General features: G+C 44.4%; 1 protein-coding gene across 1 annotated transcript in view; it reads right to left on the bottom strand.

Annotated features, from left to right (window-relative positions):
• Positions 1 to 6,111, bottom strand: part of LOC132782492 (tumor necrosis factor receptor superfamily member 10A-like) — a 29,236-nt gene extending 23,125 nt beyond the window's left edge. The window contains exon 1 of the mRNA XM_060787317.2: positions 5,884 to 6,111. Within this exon, the coding sequence (XP_060643300.2) occupies positions 5,884 to 5,943 (60 nt within the window). The 5' untranslated portion in view covers positions 5,944 to 6,111. The remainder of the gene's footprint in view (positions 1 to 5,883) is intronic.
• Positions 6,112 to 24,359: the final 18,248 nt, after the last annotated feature.

The following is a 24,359-nucleotide window of genomic DNA, read 5'->3' as shown; positions in this document are numbered from 1 at the left end:
CATGTTCCAGAAGCATTCTCTCCTGATGTTTTGCCCACATCTATGGCAGGCATCCTCAGAGGTTGAGGAGTCTGTTCAAAATTAGGAAAATGGGATTTATCTATCTGTGGAATGTTCAGGGTGGGAGAAAGCAGCCAGGCTTTCAAGCTGCAAGGCGATTCAATGCTAATCAAGCTGGCCAATTGCAGCATTCACACTTGCCTCTAACAGACAAGGTATCTTTTTCCCACCCTGGACATTATTCCACAGGTATATAAACCACACTTGCTAGTTTCCAACAGACCCCTCAACCTCTGAGGATGCCTGCCATAGTTGTGGGCAAAACATCAGGAGAGAATGCTTCTGGAACATGGCCAGGCAGCCCAGAAAACTCACAGCAACTCAGTGATTCCGGCCATGAAAACCTTTGACAACCTAGTAGTCATTTCTTTTGAAAGCCTTTGGTCTTGAACTGGAAGTTTTCATTGCTTTCTTTTATGAAACGCAAGATGGGCAGTTGTGTTGTTGAGCAAGCCAGGTTGCCGGTGGAGCAGAGTTTTGCACCAGTGTGGCAACAAAGGGGCTTTCCTCCATTTGATTATGAGCCAGCACTTTGGTCTTCCAAGAAATGAGCCGGGAGAAGAAAAGATAAACAGCAGCAAATCTCTAGACCATGGCCATACAGCCCGAAAAAACCTACAACAAACCAGCAGCAAATCTCCTTTTTAGAGAAGGTTTTCAGCAGAGGCGGGGTGGCTCTCTGTTGGGGGCTGAACTGGATGGTCTTTGGGGTCTCCTCCACTCAAGGATTTTATGAAATTGTAAGGGCCTGGGGCTATTCTGATTTGTACCTGATAACACAGATTATTATTTGAGAACAAAGAAATGCTGGACCGCTCTAACAACCATCATGTAAGACGACACAGAGAAGCCAATGAAATCCGTAAGAAGCAGGTGGACAATTTCAACAGATAGGAGGAAACCACGAAAATGAACATAATCTGGCTCCCAGTATTTAAAAAAACCCTCTAAAGATCAGGACAATAAATAAAGAGCAACACTCAGAAAACAGAGGAATTCCAGACAGGAAAGAATCAGGGCCAGTGAACACTTCCCAACAAAGGATTCCCCCAGTCTGGAAGCAGCCAGACTTTGAAGCTGCAAGGCCAATCAAGATGGCCAATTGCAACATTTGCACTTGCTTCAAGCAGACAAGAGTTCTTTCTCCCACCCTGATCATTATTCCACAGATATATTAACCTCACTTGCCTAGTTTCCAACAAACCTCACAACCTCTGAGGATGCCTGCCATAGATGTGGGCCAAATGTCAGGAGAGAATGCTTCTGGGACATGGCCTTACAGCCACAGTTTCACCTGATTGCTTGCACTGACCACATTGTATGCAGATGACTGTCAACTGAAACCCTCGGGGTTAACCACTTCCCCTGAAAGATGGATATGACTAACAGGTAAGGTTCACCTTCACGCACTTCTCCTTTCTTCTCCCTCCAATGACGTCATTTGTTTAGCAAACTCAGCATCGTACAGGAATAATATACATCATCAGCACTCTTTCTCTGTATATGCCACTTTTGCTTTCCCAAAGGAGAGTCGCAACAGCTCATTTAAGAAAGAAGACAGTATATGTATCTCCTGTACATAAGTATGTGAGGGGAAGTCCTAGGGAGGAGGCTTCCTTTCTGCTGCCCTGAAGACTAGGACGCAATGGAGCCATGGCTTCAAACTACAGGAAAGGAAGGAGATTCCACCTGAACATGAGGAAGAACTTCCTGACTGTAAGGAGAGCTGTTCAGCAGTGGAACTCTCTGCCCCGGAGTGTGGTGGAGGCTCCTTCTTTGGAGGCTTTGAAACAGAGGCTGGGTGGACATCTGTTGGGAGTGCTTTGAATGTGATTTCCCTGCTTCTTGGCCAAATGGGGTTGGACTGGATGATGGCCCACGAAGTCTCTTCCAATTCAGTGACTCTATGTGTTTACAACAACTCAGGCCACTCTCTAGAAAGCATTTGCACCCAGGTAGGCCCATCTGGTTTCAGAAGCACCAAAGGATAATTTAATTCAGTATTTTCATATAAAATACTGCTTGCTTAAGCAAATGTACAGATAGCCTTCCACTATGTACAGAACCCCATGACCAATAGAAAATATTGTGTTTTCTCATGGTCTTCGGCAACCCATTTGACGCCCCTTCGCAATCCCCCCAGGAATCCCGACCCCCAGGTTGAGAAATGCTGTGCTAAAACATTAGTTTACAAAAGTGGGGAAATGAATGAAACAACAGAATATGCAAACTGAGAAAGAATGATTGTATGCAGTTGACACATACATTGTAGGGAATAGGAAGGAAAGCTATATTGGCCATGCAAACAATCACAAAGAGTTAATCTTTAAGGTGCCAACAAAACAGATAAGCAAATGAAACAGGTAGAAAACCACGTGCGCAGCGTGTACGGGATGAGGCCATTCCAGCCGGCTATTGCATCACCAGAAGGGAAAGGGGGAGTTGCAAGGAGGAGGTGGAGAGGAATTCCCCCAACGCGGGAGTTTCCAGTCCCTTTCCCAGCCTTGCTCACTCACGTGGACAACCATTCAAGGCCAGAAATTGCACATTTGCAAGGCTGCAAATGCCCTCTGCACTTCCCAAATGCATCTACACTCTTGAAGTAACCCAGTTTTACCCCAGTTTATAAATGCCATGGCTCAATGCTGTAGCAGAAAAGGCCAGCTCAGGCCTGGGCAAACTTCGGCCCTCCGGGTGTTTGGACTTCCACAATTCCTAACAGCCTTCCAGTATTTTCTGTTGGTCACTGGAGTTCTGGTTCCCAAGTTTGGTTCAATTCCATCGTTGGTGGAATTCAGAATGATCTTTGATTGTAGGTGAACTATAAATCCCAGCAACTACAACTCCCAGATGACAAGATCAATCCCACCAATATTCAAATTTGGGCAAAATGGGTATTAGTGCCAAATTTGGCCCAGTGAGTGAAAATACACCCTGCATATCAGATATTCACATTACAATTCACAACAGTAGCAAAATTGCAGTTATGAAGTAGCAACGAAAATAATGTTACGGTTGGGAGTAACCACAACACGAGTAACTGTATTCAGGAGTCAAGGCATTAGGAAGGTTGAGAGCCATTGCTCTAGGAGATATTCATTGAAAAGGCATCACAAAATGTGCTGCAAAAATAAAGGTTTTTGCAATTTAATAAACCTTTTCCATGTTTTTATGACAGAACCAACTAGGAAATGACATTTAGAACCCAGGAACAAGAATGTTGCATAATATAATCATTTGCACATGAGCTGCTACTGCCAAAAACAAAATTATGCCACTAAATTATTATTATTATTATTATTATTATTATTATTATTATTATTATTTACCAGCCGTCCCCTGCCATGCATTGCTGTGGCCCAGTCTGTATATATGTGTTCTCTCTCTGTGTGTGTGTGTGTATATATGTGTGTTTGTGCATACATATGTGGTTTTTCACATGTAATTTGTGTGTGGGGGGGGTTTTTTGCCTTTTAATCCTCTTCCGTTATGTTTTTAAGTGTTTTTATGAGTGATGGTCACTCGTTGGCCTGACAGGTGTCTTGCGTCCAAATTTGGGGTCAATTCGTCCAGTGGTTTTTGAGTTATGTTAGTCCCACATATATAGTATTATTCTATTCTACAATACAATCTCGTATATAATGTATATATTATCTAAACAATATATTAGCATATATAACATTTTATTCCTGCCAGCACAAGGGTTGAATCCATTGCACCACCGGGAGCTCTTCCAACTCTATAATTCTATGACATATCAACAACCTGAATGGCTGGCTTGCTGTGAGTTTTCCGGGCTGTCTGGCCATCTTCCAGAAACATTCTCTCCTGATGTTTCGCCCACATCTATGGCAGGCATCCTCAGACGTTGTGAGGATGCCTGCCATCAATGTGGGTGAAACATCATGAGAGAATGCTTCTGGAACATGGCCAGATAGCTCGAAAAACACAACAACCCAATGAATTTGTTACCCGTCTCTCCCTGCAAGTGGGTGGGAGTTACCATTGAATAGCCTTGCAGCTACAAACCCTGGCTGCTTCTCGTTACTTTATTTTCCAGATCACCAGACTATGCCACAGCAACGCATGGCAGGGCATAGCTAGTATTCCATACTCCATCAATAATCAGTGGAAGCTCAAAAGAAACAAGAGGCTTGGGTTAGGTTTCTGAGGTCATCACTGGCTTCAATTCCTTTGGACTCCAGGTTCAAACTCTCCAATCCTATTATGCAAATACTCTGGGGGTCCAAATTGGGGAGGGACTATAGAGCGCTTAACCCTAACTACGTGATATTGACAAACATCTGACTTTACAAACTGAACTTAAGAACAAAGCTGTAGAACCTATCCTATCCGTAACTTGGGAACGGTCTGCATTGTCCAGCCGTCTTAATGCCCTGTTTGCCTTCTTCATCCGGGAGCCCCTTGGAGCTGCTGCCTTTGGCTGTGGAAGCCCTCTCCCCAAACAGAGACCGAGGTCACTTGCCCAGACATGTCCCCAGCCAGGAAAGAAAGGAAAGGGGAGAGAGGGGGAAGAAGGAGGTTTCGGAGGAGATTGAGCCCCTCGCCATCCCAGGACACAGCTGAGGACTAGAAAAGCCCCCCCCCCCTCCAAAAAAACACACCCCTTTCAGAAGTTTTCTAGACATCTAGTCCAAATACTTCTTCTTTGCACGCTTTTTCTTTCCGTCCTTTTCTCACTTCTTTCCCTTTCACCCTTTCTCTATGAAACATAAACACCCTGAATGGCTGGCTTGCCATTCTCCTGGAAGCCTTTCAAGAGAACTCCCCACACCCGCACTCCACCCCTAGGAAGGGGGGGGGTGTCCAAGGAAAACCAACACTTTTCATTCAAAGAGCCCACGCTTTGAGTGGGATTCATTCATTCTTCTACTTCAATGTATATCACCCAAAGGAAGGGAAGGCCTTGGGCAAAACTAAGCCAAGTCTTTTGGGGCTTGATTCTGCCTTTTGTTTTTTGGAACTTAAAAACTTTTTGGAACTTAAAAAGTTTGGAAAGTGCAATAGTTTTGAAACAATTTAAACCATTTGGGGGGGGGGGAGGTAACTGATATATACATACATATATATGTGTGTGTGTGTGTATAGTTTTACACTCCTGATTATATAGTATTATATAATCTTCATAATATATATTCATCTATCTATATAATTTATTATTACATTAATTTATATTGTAATAAAATGTTATATATATTACAATATTTATTATACAGATTATATACTATCATATAATCCGGAGTGTACAACTTTTAAAACATTAAAATATTTAAACAGAGTTCTTTCTAAAAAGCGTCAACATTAAATCCAAAACATTAAAAGCAGTATATATATATATATATGAACAATAAAATATTACATATATGAAAATAGATTATATAGATCATATATAAGAATTGAATAAAATATTATATAGATTTTATTATAGAATAAAATATATATATACCAATATATTATATAGATCATATTATTATTATTATTATTATTAAACTTATTCTATTAAATATAATAGAATAACATATTATACATAAAATATAGATTATATTATAGAATAGAATATTATATATGTGAATATATATATTATTTGGCTCAGGGGTCCACAAACTGTTTAATGTGGTGAATTTAATGTTGACGTTTTTTAAAAACAACTCCGTTTTCAATATTTTGGAAGTTTTAAAAAGTTTCCCACTCCTGGCCCGTGACCGTAATAACCGCATTCCATTCATTCTTATTTCCTTACATCTTATGCACAATCGTCTAATGCTATCATGAATATCGTATCAATCTCTTCCATTCACTCACCTGGAGGCACAAGGCTAGAAGGAGGAGGAGAAGGAGGAGGGACTGCAGCCGGGTCCCCATCTCTGCGGGCTCGGCTCTCCAAGTGGGCTTTGGCTCCGCTCCCGAAAGGCACCTGAAGAGACAGGTAGCGGCGGCGTCTCACCTGCGCGGGCCCCCAGCGCTCTCTCTCTCTCTCTCTCTCTCTCTCTCTCCGCAGCCGGCAAGGGACGTGCGCACGCCTCCGCTACTCGGGGCCACTCCTCAACGCCAACGCCAACGCCGAAGCTCCGCCCCCTTTCGGCGGAATACCTCCCCGTTCCACCTAGTGGCCACATGCCGTCACTGCACCGTTAGGTACTTCGATATAAAACTACTAGCTTGGGGACCCGGGTTATTTGAGAAAGGAATTGTGTATCAAGGTTGGTCTTTATCAGTTATTTATACGGCTCGCAGTGGTCTCAGGAAGTTAGTGAAGGTACTGTGAGTCCCATCATCTGTGGTCCATCCGCCTCCAAATTGCACCAGAATGGAGAGTGGGTCGTGGGGGCTCTGTGCACCATGTTTTGTTCTTGATCAATCATTGGATGAGGGTCACAGTGATCTCAGAAAGTGAGTTTAGGTACTGCAAGTCCCATCCTCCATAGTCTGTTCTCCCCCAAACCCCACCATAATGTTGAGTTGGCCAAGGAGGCTCTCTGTGCCAAGTTTGGTCTTGATCGGACATTAGATGAGGGTTGCAGCAGTCTTGGGAAGGGAGTGGAGGTACTTGAAGTCCCATCATCCATGGTCTGTCCTCCTCGAAAGTGCACCAGGCTGTAGATTGGGTCATGGGGACTCTGTGTGCCAAGTTTGGTCTTGATCAGTCATTGGCAAGGGTCTCAGTGGTCTCAGGAAGTGAGTGAAGTGACTGCAAGTCCCATCATCCATTGACAAATTCTTCCAAACCGCACCAGGATGTAGAGTGGGTAATGCTGGCTCTCTGTGTAAATTGTGGTCCTGATCCATCATTGTTGGCAGTTGTAATGGTCTTAGGAAGGGAGTGCAGGTATTGCAAGTCCCATCGTCCATGGTGCATCCTCCTCCAAACCACACCAGGATGTAGAGTGCATCATGGAGACTCAGTGTGCCAAGTTTGGTCTTTATCGGTAATTGATGAGGGTTGCAGTGGTCTCAAGAATTGAGCAAAGGTACTGCAAGTCCCATAATCCATGGTCCATCCCCGGCCAAACACACACCAGGACGTAAAGTGGGTCATGAGAGGTCTATGTGCCAAGTTTGGTCCTGATCAGTCATTGGATGAGGTTAACAGCGGTCTCAGAATGTGAGTGACGGTACTGCAAGTCCCATCATCCATGGTTCATCCTGCTCCAAACTGCAGAAGAATGTCGAGTGGGTCATGGGGGCTCTGTGTGCCAAGTTTGGTCTGTATTGGTAATTTTCTGACAGAGCCCCTGGCCTTTCCTTTCCTCTCTTTGTCATCGGAATCTTGGAATTGAGGCTGGCCAATCAGAGACCATATGCAAATTTCCTTCTGTCATGTCCCCGTTTCTGTCATGAACCCTTTTCTCCACCAGGGGCTCCTGTTGAAGCAGGCCAATCAGGGACCATATGCAAATAGCACCACAGCAGCAGCCAGTCAGAATCTTGGAACTTTCTGGCTGGCCAATCAGAAAGCCGGCACATACACCGCCACACATCCGCCGCATACAAACTTTGACTTTTATTATAGATAGAAGAAAGATAGAAGATAGATAGATATAGACATAGATATAGATATAGATTAGTCCCTTTATGTGGATTGCTTAGAAGGAACTGTAGAGGAGAGTCTACTGAACAAGCCAGTACCTGCCATCTGTTGAGGAGTTATGAAGGTGGAGGCATTACTTACCTTATTCTTTACTGAATATTCTTATTATGCATGGCATATCTTTTCTCTAGCAAGACCGTGTCTGGATTGGTAAAGACGTGAACTTGGCGTAATTTTCATTCCACCACACAAAGGTGACTAAAGGAAGCTATTATACAATCGTACTTTGGACGTATCATGAGACGGCGTGACTCATTGGCAAAGACAATAAAGTCCAGGGAAATGGACGGAAGTAGGAAAAGAGGGGTTTGTGGCTGGACTGATTCAATCAACGAAGCCACAGCCCCAAGTTTTTAAGATCGGATAACAGGATGATTTGGTTAGAGGGCCACAACAAGTCGAAAACAACTTGACTGCAGATAACAATTGCAAACAAAGAGGAACGGCCACTACAGGCTTCCAGTCTTCTGCCCTCAAAAGGAAACACTTCCTGCAACAAAGATGTCTGTTTTCCTTTCCTGAGAAAGTGAGTCCAAAACAATATTATATTCACAGCAGGAAGTGAAAGGAGAGGGTTTTTTTCCTCCTAAGTTAGTGGTAGCACGTGCCTAAAGAGGGGGAAACATACAGAAACGTAACACCATGAACAGTGTTACAACACCAAAACGTAGCTTTGACGTAGCTTAATCTTCCTGAAAGTGTCAACATAGCCAAAGTCCAGTCAGAATATACCAGAGTAAAAAAAAAGGCACCTTGCTGTAAACAAATATAACAGATAGACAAGACCTTTCCCTTTTTTTCTCCCCCTTAAAGTTTGAAATGTGATGTTCAACTTTTTGGACATTTGTCTTGAGGTAGAAATGGTCAGAGCAATGATGAAGCTAATTTCAAAGGAGATGCAAAGACATCCGTTGAGGCTGGAAGTAGCGTCACCTGAGAGCTTTTGGTCATGAATCATTGTAAAGAAAAGTGGAACAAGCAACAGTTTGCCGGATACCAATAAAAACATATGCTTGAAATCTCAATAACTCTTACGACAGAAGTTGCACTTGTGTAGTCTAACCCTGTGTGTTTTCGCTCAAAAATAAGCTTTCCAAATATCGCTAGGATTTGAGATCATTGGAGAATTTGGGACTCGTAATAATAATCATCATCATCAACATCATTTAATAACTTATTAATCGCCTTCCATCCGAGAATGCTCTAGGCGATTTACAGCTAAATTACAGAAGATAAAATACATACGTACAGAATTTAAAAATCAACAGAGATCGAATGCTCTAGTAAAAAGCCAGATGTCTTAAGTGCAGGAGTAAAAGGCCCGAAGTCACGCATGGCTCTCATGTAGGGCGGCCATAAGGAATAATTCCACAAGGCAGGAGGGGCAGAAATGGAGAAAGCCCCCCTGCGCCTGGTCCTTTCCAAGGGCCCTTCTCTAGGACCCGGAATATGGAGTAAGTCACGTTGGGCTGGATGTTGCGACCTCCGATGATGGGAGAAGGAGAGGCGGTCCCTAAGGTACGATGGACCCTGGCCGTAAAGAGTTTTAAAGGTCAGAACTAGCATCTTAGACAGGCCACGGGGGTACTCAGTTGGAAGCCAATGTCAGTGTGGCAGCACTGGTGTGATATGGCATTTCATGGGCGTTCTTGTGAGCAGCCTGGCTGCCGCATTCTGAACAATACGAAGCTTTCGGGTTGTAGACATCGGAAGTCCCACATACAGGGTGTTACAATAGTCCAGCCTAGACATGACCATGGCATGGATGACCGTTGCCAGAGCCTCGTCAGATAGGTAGGGTGCCCGTTGCCTCGCTTGTCGTAGGTGGGAAAAGGCCTGTTTGCTGGCAGCAGCCACCTGAGCTTCCATTGTCAGCTGCGAATCCAGGACGACACCCAAGCTCTTAACAGTGGTCGATGGAGATAGGGCGGCACCATCGAAGGTGGGCAACGGAGGAGTCAGACCTGCCGGACGGCCATGCCAGAAAATCTCAGTCTTTGCCGGGTTCACCTTCAGTCTGCTAGCACGTAGCCAGTTCGACAGAGCTTCCAGACAGAGGGTGAAATTGTCTGGAATTGACGTTGCTCCAGGCTCCAGGCGCAGAAGGAGTTGGGTATCGTCTGCATATTGGTAGCAGTCCAGGCCATCGGAGGGGGGATCTATTGGAGACTTGATCCATGTACTCTACACGTTGACTCCGGTTCCGGAGAAATGAGTTGAACCAATTGAGGGCCTGACCACGAACTCCGGACATAGCAAGACGGTGAATCATTAGATCGTAGTCGACGGTGTCAAACGCTGTGGTAAGGTCGAGAAGTACCAGTAGCGCGGATCCACCATTGTCAGACTGGCAACGGAGTTCATCCGTAATGGCAACCAGGACTGTCTCCATCCCATGACCCAGGTGAAAACCTGACTGGAAAGGGTCCAGGCCAGCTGTGTCATCCAGGAATTGCTGCAATGGTCCCAGTACAGCCCGCTCTATCACCTTGCCTAAGAATGGCAGGTTAGAAACAGGACGGTAATTGGCAAGGGTCATAGCGTCCAGGTTGGGCTTCTTCAACAAGGGACGAACCCTTATCTCTTTTAGGTTGTCCGGAAAAACCCCTGTTCAAGAGAGCCATTGATTATACTGCACAACGGATCGAGTAGACCTTCCAAGCAGCTCTTGATTATCATCATCTTTATTTATATCCCGCCCTCTCTCCCCAAAGGGACTCATATGCAGCGACTACAACTGGAGCAATCTAGAGGCTGGAGATGCCTAGAGGAAGTATTTCCAATCAAATCTACACAAATTAGATCTGCAAATGTGGAGGGACAACTGTAACCAAAGGCAACCAAAAAGGGGCTTTTCTCTGGACAAGTTAGAATGTGACCAGAAATCAAGATGATCAAATGTTCGGAAATTAAGGTTGCTCCTACACTGTAGAATTAATGCGTCAGTCCTCCGGTGCATAGAATTACTGGAGGATCTGCAAATGGCTAGAGAAGAGGTCAAGATCAGTGTTTCTCCACCTTCCTAATGTCGCAACCCTAAATACAGTTCTACATGTTGTGGTGACCCCCAACCATAACATTATGTTCGTTGCCACTTCATAACAGTCGTTTTGCTACTGTTATGAATCGTAATGTAAATATCTGATATGCAGGATTTATTTTCATTCTCTGGATTAATTTTGGCACAAATACCTGATACGTCCAAATCTGAATACTGGTGGAGTTGGAGAGACTGATTTTGTCATTTGGGAGTTATAGTTGCTGGGATTTATAGTTCACCTACCATCAAAGAGCATTCTAAACTCCACCAACAATGGAATTGAATCAATCTTGGCAGACAGAAATCCCATGACCAACAGAAAATACTGGAAAACCTTGAGTTTTGGAGCTGTAGTTCACCTACATCCAGAGAGCAATGTAGACTCAAACAATGATGGATCTGGACTCAATACGTCCAAATACTCAATATGCCCAAATTTGAATAAATACTCAACATGCCTAAATTTGAACACTGTTGGAGTTTGGAGAAAATAGACCTTGACATTTGGGAGTTGTAGTTGCTGGGAACTATAGTTCACCTACAATCAAAGAGCATTCTGAACCCCACCAACGATAGAAATGGGCCGAACTTTCCACACAGAACTCCCATGACCAACAGAAAACACTGTGTTTTCTGATGGTCTTTGGCAACCCCTCTGAAACCCCCTTGTGAACCCCCCCCCCCCCGGGTCCCAACCCCCAGGTTGAGAAACACTGACCTAGATAAATCCACACGTAATTAAATCTGTAAAAGCAAAACTTGCCGTTAAATTGATCTGATTCTACGTTGCAAAGCAAGACTACAGAGGCTGGATTTCAAGTTTACAAACAGATTTTTATACGAGACTTGGATGAGATATTGCATTTAAGTGCTTAATCGGTGACAAAGAGTCTGCAAAATGACCCTTTTGCAGAATACCTGCGCCATTCAGGTTGTAAATATAGTTTATGTTTGGATTTTGTTAGTTTAGCGGGAGTGGCTACCAATGTCTAAGCCGTGCACATGATTTTTTTTTTTACATTGGAACTTGTTTGCTTATGAAGTCAGTCCAATGTCTTGGTCAGGTATCCGTCCCATATATGGTCACAATGCGGCTGAGCTGAGTCATTTTGTGGAATTTCTAAGTTTGCTGAGACAACGCCTCAAAGCGGTACAAGCAGCACCCTCAAAAATGGACGTTTTTCCACTCCAGGCTGTCACTCAACTCTTATCTCTCCAGCCCAGGCTTGCTGTAGTCTTCATGGCACGCTATCAGAAATAGGGCAACTGGTTTTGAGCTGGCAAGAAGGAATGGAGTTGGAAGAGACCTCATGTGCCATCCAGTACAATCCCGTTCTGCCAAGAAGCCGGAAAATTGCATTCAAATCACCCCTGATGGATGGCCATCCAGCCTCTATTTAAAAGCCTCCAAAGAAGGAGCCTCCACCACACTCCCTCTGGGGCAGAGAGTTCCACTGCTGAACGGCTCTCACAGTCAGGAAGTTCTTCCTCATGTTCAGATGGAATCTGCTTTCCTGTATTTTGAAGCCATTGTTCCATTGCGTCCCAGTCTCCAGGGAAGCAGAAAACAAGCTTGCTCCCTCCTCCTCCCTGTGACTTCCTCTCACATATTTATACATGGCCCTCATCATGTCTCCTCTCCACTTTCTCTTCTTCAGGCTAAACATGCCCAGCTCTTTAAGCCTTATAGGGCTTGTTCTCCGGATCCTTGATCATTTGAGTCACCCTCTTTCTCTGGACACATTCCCGCTTGTAAACATCTCCCTTCAACTGTGGGGCCCAGTATTCCAGATGTGGTCTAACCAAGGCAGAATAGAGCAGGGGTCCTCAAACTAAGGGCCGCAGGCCACTTCCGGCCTGCCAAGGGCACTTATCCAACCCGCGGAGGAGGAGGCCTCCCCCTCAGTGCCCTCTCAGGCCTCCCTCTCAATGCTGCTCCCCTCGCCTGGTTCACGCTATCCATCAGCCCCGACGGGCAGCGTGAGCCAGGCAAGAGAGGCTGCCTCGCGTGGCCTATCCTCATGCGAAGCCCCGTGCCTGAGGGGCTTCGCACGAGGACAGGCCACTCGGTGCTGCTCCTCTTGCTACCTGTCGGGCCCAATGGGCAGCGTGAGCCAGGCGAGAGAGGCTACCCCATGCGGCCTATCCCCGTGCGAAGCCCCTCGCCACCTTTGCCACTTGCCAGTCCCGACCGGTGGTGCGAGCCATGCGAGGGACTTTGCGCTTGGCCAGGCCACACAGTGCAGCTTTCGTTGCTTGACAGCCTTCCCAACAGATCCAGGCCCGGACCCTTCCAGGATGATCTTCGATTCCCGGTAAACTGTACATCTGAGTAACTCCCAAATGCCAAGGTGTATTTTCCCTAAGCCTCTCCAGTATGTTCTGTTGGTCATGGGAGTTCTGTATGCCAAGGTTGGTTCTATTTCATTGCTGGAGTTCAGAATGCTCTTGGTTGGCAGAGGAACTATTCATCCCAGCAGCTCCCAAATGCCAAGGTCTATTTTCCCTAAACCTCTCCAATATTTATGGGTTCCCAACTGTTATATTAAGACTGTTACCCATGCTATGACATGCTTGAAATCAAATTTCCATTTATTTGTAATTAGAAATAAATATTTCACAATGTATAATTGCATATTGTTTTTGTGATTAATCAATATGTTTTATGTTAAGTTTGTATCAATGAAAATACATCCTGCAAATCAGATATTTACATTACAATTCACACCTGTAACAAAATAAGATATGTACAGTGTGCATAGGAATTTGATGATAGTTTATATCTATATATATATCTATATATATAAATTTGTTAGGGGCATCCAACGAGGAAACAAAACTCAAAAACCCCCCAACGAAACTTAACCAAAATTCCCATGCCCATAACACAACCCACAAGGTACAAACATATCTACTCAAAATGAAAAACAACACAACAACACACTCACAAAACGGCAAAACAACAAAACTCAAAAATCCCCCAACGAAACTTAACCAAACTTCTCATGCGCATAACACAACCCACAAGGTACAAACATATCTACTCAAAATGAAAAACAACACAACAACACACTCACAAAACGGCAAAACAACAAACTCAAAAATCCCCCAACGAAACTTAACCAAAATTCCCATGCCCATAACACAACCCACAAGGTACAAACATATCTACTCAAAATGAAAAACAACTCACTCCAAGCCCCGTCGCGCCGCTTCCCGCACACACACACACCCTGCTGCACACACACACACAACCCCACACTCCATCACTCCCCCCGCCGCCGCATGCACACACGCAACCCCACTCCCCCCGCCGCCGCACACACACACGCAACCCCACGCTCCATCACTACCCCCGCCGCCGCACACACACACACGCAACCCCACGCTCCATCACTCCCCCCGCCGCTGCACACACACACGCAACCCCACGCTCCATCACTCCCCCACCCCAATCTTACCTCCTTTTACTTCACGCCACCTCCAAACCCCACCCCGCCCCTTCCCGCCCTGTCAAAATCTAGGAAAGACAGGAAGGAAGGAAAGAAGGAAGAAAAAGAAAGGGAGGTAAAGAAAAAGAGGGAAGGAAGGAAAGTTAGAGAAAGAAGGAAGAAGAAAAGGAAAGAAAAGGAAAGATGGAAGGAAAGAAAAGAGAGACATCAGAAGAGAAAGAAAAAGGGGGAAGGAAGGAAAGAGATAGAGAAAGAAGAGGAGAAGGAAAGATGGGAGGGAAGGAAGGAAGGAAGGAAAGAAGGAGAGAAAGAGGGAAGATTGGCCACAGCAACACGTGGCGGGTAAAGGTTGTTATTTCTATTATTATTATGATTATGATGCTATTGTTCTTCCTCTGAGACCCTTTGAGGGGGAATGGGAGAGGTGTCAGGTCCCAGAGGCAATGCATTGCATTATTGTTATTGTTATGATGGTGGTGAAATAAAAGGAAATAAAAAGAGAAAGAAGGAAGCAAACAGGGAGGGAAGAAAGGCAAAGGAAGAAAGGGGGAGGGAATGAAGGAAAGAGAGAAGGATGAAACCAAGTAGTGAAAGAAAGAAAGAGGTAGAGAAGGAAGAAAGGAGAGAAAGGGGGAGGAAAAGGGGGAAGGAATAGGTAGGGACCTCTCTTTCATAATAGTCCAGATATCTACCTCAACTCTGATAAGTTTTACTATAGGCCACAGCAACGCGTGGCAGGGCACAGCTAGTATATATATATATATATAGTCCAGCCCTCCAATGGTCTGAGGGACAATGAACTGGCCCCCTGTTTAAAAAGTTTGAGGACCCCTGGAATAGAGCATGACTTCCCTGGATCTAGACACAATACTTCTGTTGATGCAGGCCAAAATCCCATTGGTTTTTTTTTTTTTTTGCCACCGCATCACATTTTGTTGGCTCATGTTTAACTTGTTGTCCACAAGGACTTCAAGATCTTTTTCACACGTCCTGCTCTCGAGCCAGGCATTCTCCCCCATTCTGTCTCTTTGCGTTTCATTTTTTCTGCCTAAGTGGAATATCTTGCATTTGTTGAACTTCATTTTGTTAGTTCTGGCCAATCATCTTTCTATTCTGTTGAGATCGTTTTGAATTCTGCTCCTGGAATCTTGGCTCCCCCTCCCACATAGTGCAGTGCAAACAGTGCAGATGGGACATTGCAGTGGCTGGATATGCTTGTACTTTCCCATCTTAACCAGGACAGGGAGCCTTGTCCTCCCATTGTGGTTTGCCATGAAAGAAGAGTTCATATCCAGCAAGCATGGCCAGCCCTTGAGAGCCAAAAACAAGGGAGCGTTCCAGTGCAAAAATAGCAGTGAGGAGGAGGAACCAAATGCATTGAACGACGCAGTCCGCATTATCAGCTAAAAATCATTCTTAGCTGAAAACAGCTCAAGCACCGTTGTTTCTTCCAAGCTGGGCGGTCTATGTTCAACATTCCTCAGATTAAGTGTAAACATTGTCTCTGGAGGTGTGATGACTCAGCCTCCCATTTCCAGCTCATTTTGTTAAACCAAAAGAGCTCCGCACAGGATCATGTTCCTCAGAATTCGTACTCTTTTAATTTTTTTTCTCTTTTCTTCCTTTTGTATTTAACTTACTGTCCTCCAGCCTTGTCATTCTATCTTGGTCTTTTCTGTTCTTTTCACAGTTTTAGATGTTTTTAAATTACTGTATATACTTTTTAAGGCTGAAAAAGCCCCCCTCGGCTTATACTTGGGTCAAAGTTATTTATTATTTTACTCTATTATTATTATTATTATTATTATTATTACATGTATTATTTCAATCTACTTATTTATTTATTTATTTATTTACTGTATTTGTATACTGCCTTTCTCACCAGAGGCGACTCAAGGCCTATTATTATTATTATTATTATTATTATTATTACATTTACATTATTTTACTCTATCATTACATTTATTATTACATTTAGTATTTTACTCTAATTATTTATTATTTTATTCTATTTAGTATTATTACATTTATTATTTTACTACTTATTTTTATTATTTCACTCTATTTATTATTGTTATTATTACATTTATTATTTTACTCTATTATTCCTGTCATTATGACATTTCCATTGTTTATTATTATTATTATTATTATTACTATTACATTTATTATTTTACTGTCTATTATTATTGGAAGGATACAAAAGCAGATTTACATTGAAGAAAGTTAGAATAATGATTTAATCAGAGCTGGACAGTCTTACCTTAAATTACAGTTGTATCTAAATATTCAAAAATATTGAACTTCCTGATGCCCCAATTAATGTAATTTTATTGATATCTATTTTTATTTTGAAAGTCACCAGTAGCTGCTGCAATTCCCACCCTTCGCTTATATTTCTGGTATTTATATCCCGACTCTTCTCAGCCCCGAAAGGGAGACTCAGGACGGCTTACATAGGCAGCAATGTGATGCCGTTACATGAACAATTAATACAATAAACATTAAACAAACCATCAAACCATTAAAATACATAAAATAATAAGCCATTAATTAAACAATATAAAAAACATTTGTTTCCAAACAGAATCATATCCTCATGTAAATTGTCTTTCCAATCCATTTCCACTAAAGTGCTAATTTATGTCTGCTGACCGAAAGCCTGGTCCCACAGCCACAATTTTACTTTCTTCCTGAAAGCCAGGAGGGATGGGATTGATTGTATCTCGCTCGGAAGCACGTTCCACAAGCGGGGGGGGGGGGGGGGGGGGGACACCACCGAGAAGGCCCTGTCTCTCGTCCCCACCAGCCGCATTTGTGATGTTGGTGGGAACGAGAGCAAGGCCTCCCCGATGATCTTAAGTTACGAGGTGGGACATAGAGGCAGATGCGTTCGGACAAGTAAGCTGGGCCAGAACCGTATACTAGAGTCAATACATTTTCCCAGTTTTTGTGTGGTAAAATTAGGTTTATATTCGGGTCAGCTTATACTCGAGTATATACGGTAATATGTATTAATTTTAATGTTAATGTTTCTTGGAATTGTATGTGTTCTAAGGTATTGAATAATTGCTGATATGTAAGCTGCCTTGAGGCCCCTTCGGGGTAAAGAAAGGCAAGATATAAATAGGGTCAATAAAGAAATGTAGTTGTAATGGTGCAAATATTAGGCTTGTGCACGGATTTGGTTTGGTTGCTTTTCTTCAGCCAATCCGGCTTGTTTGGCTTGGTCAGATGGCCTACCAACCCCAGAGTTATTACTACCAACCCCAAAGACCAAAATTTGCTTGAAGTCCCCAACATCCGGACTTATCATCTGTCCTCTCCTAGGCAGAGAGCCTTCTCGATCGTGGCCCCTTATTTATGGAATGCCTTGCCAGTTGAAACCCGAACCATCCGAGACCTACTTGCTTTTTGGAGATCCTGTAAGACCTTTCTTTTCCGACAAGCTTTCGATGGGTGAATAACTCGAGACTAAGTCTGTTCTTCTTTTTATTGTATTTTAAAGTTAATTGTATTGTTTTAATCTACTGCTGTAAACCGCTCCGAGCCAAATTGGGAGTAGCGGTATACAAGCCAAATAAATAAATAAATAACAGTAAGGGCTCAGCTGTCATTTTTAAAAATCTGTAACGGGACTATGTGGCAGCCAATCACGGCTCCTCCTCCCCTATTCGACACCATGCGACACACGGAGAGGCTGCTGTATGCTGCTTGCATGGGGCTTCCCTGTGTTACAGTCCAGACCACAAAAGGCTCTCTGACTTTAAACACCACGCAGTTGAGTAGGAAAACAATCCCTTTATTGAAGATAATTAAAAAGCAGTACAGTAAAAAACACTTTAAAGAATTAGGTAAATCCAGTTAGGTAGGAAGATAAGCCAGAACAAAGTAGTCCAAGGTAATAGTCCATTAAAGTCCATGAAAAACAAAGGCAAAAACTTTTCTAATAAAATCTACCAAACCAGGAAACATGAATCCAAGGCATGAATATAGAATACAAGAATCAAAACCATGAAACAAAGGCACTTAAACATGATTCTTTCCAAGCAAAACTTACAAGCTTTGTTTCTTATAAGGATGAGAACTTGACTTAATTCCAAATGATGCTTCATCTGACTACATATCCTGTACTTGGGACTTTTATCTCCTCATTAAGGTGTGTCCCAAATGCTCAGAAATCGCTTTAGCTTTGTGTGCTGGTACAGCTGTACCAGGAGCTCCAACTTTATTTTCTTTCTGTTATGTTTGCAGTCATAGGGTTAGGGTTAGGGTTAGGGTTAGGGTTGGGGGTTAGGGGTTAGGGTTAGGGGTTAGGGGTTAGGGATTGGGGTTTGGGGTTAGGGGTTAGGGTGTTTTAGGGTTAGGGTTAGGGTTAGGCTGAAGATCTCTCCATCTCTTCTTCTCTTCCTTTTTGGAACAAGACGGCAATCCTCCCACCAAAAGCCCCCCCTCCTCCACTGTGATTGGCGGGCCTCTCACACGTCCCCTCAGCCAAGGGGAAGGCTGTTTCTGAGACTCCAATTGGGGAGGGGAGAGAAGACATGTTCGGTGCATGGCAGTGTGGTGCTCATGCACAGGCAGGGGAGCCAAAGCAAGGATGGACGAAGGCTTGCACCTATGAATCCATTTTTTTTCATGTCAGGAGTAACTTGAGAAACTGCAAGTTGCTTCTGCTGTGAGAGAATTGACTGTCTGCAAGGATGTTGCCCAGGGGACGTCCAGATGTTTTGATGTTTTACCAACCTTGTGGGAGGCGTCTCTTATGTCCCCGCATGAGGAGCTGACAGAGGGAGCTCATACACACTCTCCCTGGATTTGAACCTGCAACCTGTCAGTCTTCAGGCTTGCCGGCACAGGGATGTAACTGAATCTGTTGAAGGCAAGGGGGAAAGTGCTCCTGCAACATGGGACTGAGAGTGGCTCAGAGCATCAAGAGGGAGAGGAGCAGCAGAAATCCCAGCATTAGTTTTTTCTATATGCACGATTTTTTTTTATCCCTGTATTATGAAAATATGGAATAAAGATTATTTTTTAAAAGGAGGAGGAGGAGGAGGAGAAATTCCACCAACTGCAACTCCCAATTGTCAGGGTTTATTTTCCCCAAACTTCACCTGCATTCAAATCTGGGCATATTGAGTGTTCATGCCAAGTTTGGTCCAGATCCATCAATGTTTGCGTCCACAGTGCACCCTGCATGTAGGTGAACTACAACTCCACAACCTCAAGGTCAATGCCTACCAAATCCTTCCATTATTTATTGTTAGTTATGGGAGTTCTGTGTGCCCAGTTTGGTTCAATTGCATCCTTGGCGGAGTTCAGAGTGCTCTTTGTTTGTAGGTGAAATACCAGCAACTACAACTCCCAAATGACAAAATCTATCCCACTGCAACTCCAGCAGTATTCAGATTTGGACATATCTGTTATTTGTGCCAAATTAGCAAGGTAATTTGAAAAATATGATCTATGTTAGTGTTATTTATCTCAAATCAATCTACACGTTGTGTAAGTTATAAACGTTATAATAGTATCAGGGAGTTCCACAGCCGAGGGGCCACCACAGAGAAGGCCCTGTCTCTCGTCCCCGCCAAGCATGCTTGCGAAGCAGATGGGATCGAGAGCAGGGCCTCCTCAGATGATCTTAACTTCCTGGAGGGTTCGTAGGAAGAGATGCGTTCGGATAGGTAGGCTGGGCCAGAACCTGGTCCCGCCCCCTTTGGGTTTTTGGAGGGAATAGGAGCCTTTTTGAGTCAGTCCACACAGAGCAGCCTTCCATACAGGACACGAAACCAAGAGCTCCTGTAGAAAGCTTTGTCTTCTACGGCTTGGCCGGGGAGATACACAGCCTACAGCTTGGCCGGGGAGAAAAGGCCCCACAGCTTGGCTGAGGATTTTACCACCTTACAGACACAAAGTCCTCAGTCATTCTAGAAACAGGGACATTTCAGAGCCAATCCCCCACATAGAGACACCAGAGCATGAGAAGCACATTGGCTACCTCTCACTTAATGGTCCAATAAGGTAGCACTTAATGTCTTTAGAATGATAGAATAACGTTATTGTCACTGTACATTGTACAATAAAAGGAAATGAATTCCCCAACAGGCATCACAAAAACAACATACCCATCCCTCCACACTTCAAGCACCGACCACCATTTCAGAAGGAAGGTCTGTTTCTGTGCACGGGTTGCTCCCATTTTGACACAACATCACACAACATCAGTTCTTAATAGCAAAATACTCAGTTTATTTCTTTGTTTTTAGTCTCTTCCTTTTCAGCTGCTCTTACATTTCTTCGAAGAAGAATCTATAACTTGAATTCTGCAAGTAGGCAGCTGAAGAGTGGCAGGAAAAGGGAAGGGGAAGGGGAAGGGGAAGGGGGGGGGACCGGAAGGGGAGGGGAAGGGAGGGGAGGGGAGGGGAAGGGAGGGGAGGGGAGGGGAGGGGGAAGGGAGGGGAGGGGAGGGGAAGGGGAGGGAAGGGAAGGGGAGGGGGAAGGGGAAGGGTGGGGAAAGGAGAAACAGAAGGAAAGAAAGAAAGAAAGAAAGAAAGAAAGAAAGGAAAGGGGAAAAGAAAAATAGAAAACAAAGGATACGGAAAAAGAGAAAGAGAAAAGAGAAACAGAAAGAGAAAACAAAAGAGAAGATGGATGTAAAGAAACCTACCGCTCAATTTCAGTATTGAATATTGATGATAAATTATTTGCTAATATCTTGGTAGAAAGACTAAAGCACTTTCTAATGGATAAAGGAAGAACAATGGGGCTTCCTCCCGTAACGAAGAATGAATGATAACGTCAGAACCATGACAAACGTCATTCTGAAAAGAACAACGATGAAGAATGTGCGTTCTTAGCACTAGACGCGGAGAAGGCCTTCAACAACATAAATTGGAAGTTCTTCATCTAACTCATGCAAGAATTCGATATGGGGCACTACTTCATAAATGCCATAAAATCGGTATATAATAATATACCAATTTGTAAGATCCTCCTTGATAAGAATTTGGGGAAAGTAGAAAAGCAGATTTCATTTTTTTAAAAACCTCTGAATACCCACCGTGGAAGCGGTACAGAGGAGAGATCGAGGGTGGGAAAGGTGGCTCAGAGACAAAGAGAGACAGTGAACCCAAACAATAGAAGATTGCTTCACAAAGTGAGCAGCAAATATTGGACACACTACATGAATGACTGATTGGGAAAAGAATTTGGAGCAAGAAAGTGAAATCTACCAACTCTTACGACCTAGGCGAGAATCGGATCAAAGTATGAAACTGAGGTGAAGAAGAGGTAGACTGAGGCGTGAGAGGGGCCTGAGAAAGGAAAGGAGAAGGCCAAAGGAGAAGGAGAAAAGAAAAAGTGAACAGAGAAGGGCAAAGGGAAGAGGGAGAGGAGAGAGACGAAAGGAGGGAGAAGAGACAGAAAGAGGGGAAAGGAGGCAGGTGAGTGAGAATGTGAGGTATCTGAGATGTGTATAGTGTGTGAGAAGAAAAAGGTAAAAGAGAGGGAAAAAACCAGAAAAAAAGCAAAATATAAAAAGAAAAAGGGAGAAAAGAGTGATGGGTGATCTGAGATGGGCAACGTGTGTGAGATGTGCATGGTGTATGTGATGTGTGTGCAGTATAATGTGCACAATTTGTGTGGTGTATGAACTGTGTGTACTATACGTGTGGTATGTGTTCCGTGCGATGTTCGTATTCTGTGTGTTGCATATGATATGAAATGGGTGATATGAAATGGGCATGTTCATAGAATAATCCTAGAATCAAAGAGTTGGAAGAGGCCTCATGGGCCATCCAGTCCAACCCCATTCTGCCAAGAAGCAGGAATATAGCATGTTGTGTGACATGTGTGTGGTGTGATGTGTGATGTGTGTGGTTTGTCTGGTGTATGAGGCGTGTGTATTATGTATGACCTGATGTGTGTGTTCTGTGTGATGAAGTGTTCTGTGTGATGTGTGTGGTGTGTCAGGTGTGGGGAGGGGAGAAGGAAGGGGAGGGGAGGGAGGGAGGGAGGGGGAGGGAGGGAGGGAGGGGAGGGGAGGGGGAGGGGAGGGAGGGGGAGGGGAGGGAGGGAGGGAGGGGGAGGGGGGAGGGTGGAGGGTGGGAGGGAGGGGGATTGAACAGTCAGACTTTTGCCACAACTGAACACACATCTCAAGTCTTTGGGATTTCAAACTGGTGGGAAGAATTAAAAAGCAGAAAAAAAGAGGACGGTTCAGCCTGTCTTCCTTCAACCATGGCCTTCTACTCTCATCTCAAGATGTTTTGGGCTCAGTTCTGTTCACGACTGGTCAATGCTGTGATGTCCTGTTGAGTTCAAATCTAGCCAGAAGTGGATCCAACATCCAGGCAGTTGAGGAGAGGAACATTGGGCATTGGGCAACCCATCAGGAAGAAGAAGAAGGCCAAACGCCGCCTTGGCGTAGTCGTGGTTCTCTTGCTTTCCTCGGATTCCACCTGGCTCTCACTCCTGGTGCTGTTGTCTCCTGTTATCTCCGCAAATTCACCAAGACTCTCCAAGTCTTTGGCACAGAGTATGTTTCCGACCGGGCTTGATCCTGCTGAAACCCTGGCTGATATCTCTGCCATATCCTTGTGAGGCTTTTCACCTGAGGAGAATGAGAAGAAGGACATCACATGACACAAGGCAGCTTCACCAGCTTGGTGAAGGACCCAATTTTGGGCCCAGATCTAAAATATGAGGATGCCTGTTGCACCCCACCTGTCTCCCTTCCCAGATCAGAAGTCCAGCAGGGAAGAGGAGTGGAGACCCCATGCCGGGAACCCAGCCAGACCAGTTCAAACTGCTTTAATGAACCAGAGAAGGAAATGCAAAGACTACCCAAGACTTCTAGAACAAACTTTGTCCTGTGCTGCCTTGGACTCACCTGAGGAGGAGGAACGGGGCAACCCAAGAGCTCTGGTGTCAGTTGGAAGCCACTTGCAGCATCCTTCTCCTTGCATCGTTGGCAACCAAACAGGCCTGGGTCTTTCTCAGCCATACGTGTGAGCATTTCTTCATGATACAGATCTTCATGGTACCACTTATCCAGACATACTTGTCCCATGGGAGGCGGGGTGGGTGTTGATGTGCCTGGAGCTTTGCCTGAAAGCTTGGCCTCACCCTTGGTGAGGCTTGTGGGGCTTGTAGTCCAAGCTGTGCTCCTGCAGAAAGAAAGAAAGAAAGAAAGAAAGAAAGAAAGAAAGGAAGGAAGGAAGGAAGGAAGGAAGGAAGGAAGGAAGGGCTTGAGGACACGGCACAAGGCATATGGTTCCCAAATAGCAGTCCTGCTGCTGACACGAGGGTTTCACCCTTTGCGCCACTGGCTGGGGGCTCCGTCTCACAGAGTCATTCTATGGGACTTCTGAGCAGTGTGGGTTGCATGTATTAGGATGATCGCCTTAGAGTTCTGTTCCTGGCTGTCATTTAGTTTTGCATATAGAAATATTTTTTGTCTATTCCTCTTCCTTTGTAGAGTCTTTATTCTGCTTGCTTGCATGTTTGTATTTCTGTTCTTTTAAATAACAATTAATGTAAAAGATGCCAAATGTTTCCACCTTACTAAAATATAAAGCACTAAAAACTTTGGGAAAGGTTCCTTCTTTCCCCAATCGCGGGTCAATTAACCAGGAACGGATCACAAACATCACAAAGGAAATGTCATATTTCCAATTTGGCCACAGTGGGACGTCATCATCTTTTGAGTCACCACCACCACCACCATTTCTTGGGGGCCATGGAGCTCTGCGCGACTGCCTGTCTGTCACCCATCGAATCTGCTAATGTCAGAAGGAGACTCCCATGCCATAGGGAAGAAGGAGCATCCCCAGACTTTGCCTCAATGGGGCAAAATAGCATTCAACCGGGAAAACCTAGAATACTCACCAAAAATACATGTGCATAGCAGATAAACTCTATGTTGAATTCAAGGTACCTCTGGGTTTTCTATGTAGTGTAGTCAAGCCGCATATAACCGCATCTGTAACAGATCCAAAGACACAACTGGACAGGAGTTGGCTGTCTGGCAAGTGGCCAGCCTCTCTCCCTCCCAGCTGCCACCTCTGCTCAGACCTGAAGGTCATCCCGATAGTGACCTCATCATCACCATTCATGGCATCAGAGTGTTTGTGATCAGCTGAGGCTGCCTCCATGTCAACAACAGTTTAGGCAACCCTTGACACCAGGCCCCATCTGC

The sequence above is a fragment of the Anolis sagrei genome, chromosome 7 (genome assembly GCF_037176765.1).
Source record: "Anolis sagrei isolate rAnoSag1 chromosome 7, rAnoSag1.mat, whole genome shotgun sequence".
Lineage (NCBI taxonomy): Eukaryota > Metazoa > Chordata > Lepidosauria > Squamata > Dactyloidae > Anolis > Anolis sagrei.
The sequence above is the reverse complement of the archived record's forward strand: the minus strand, read 5'-3'. Positions and strand labels throughout refer to the sequence as shown.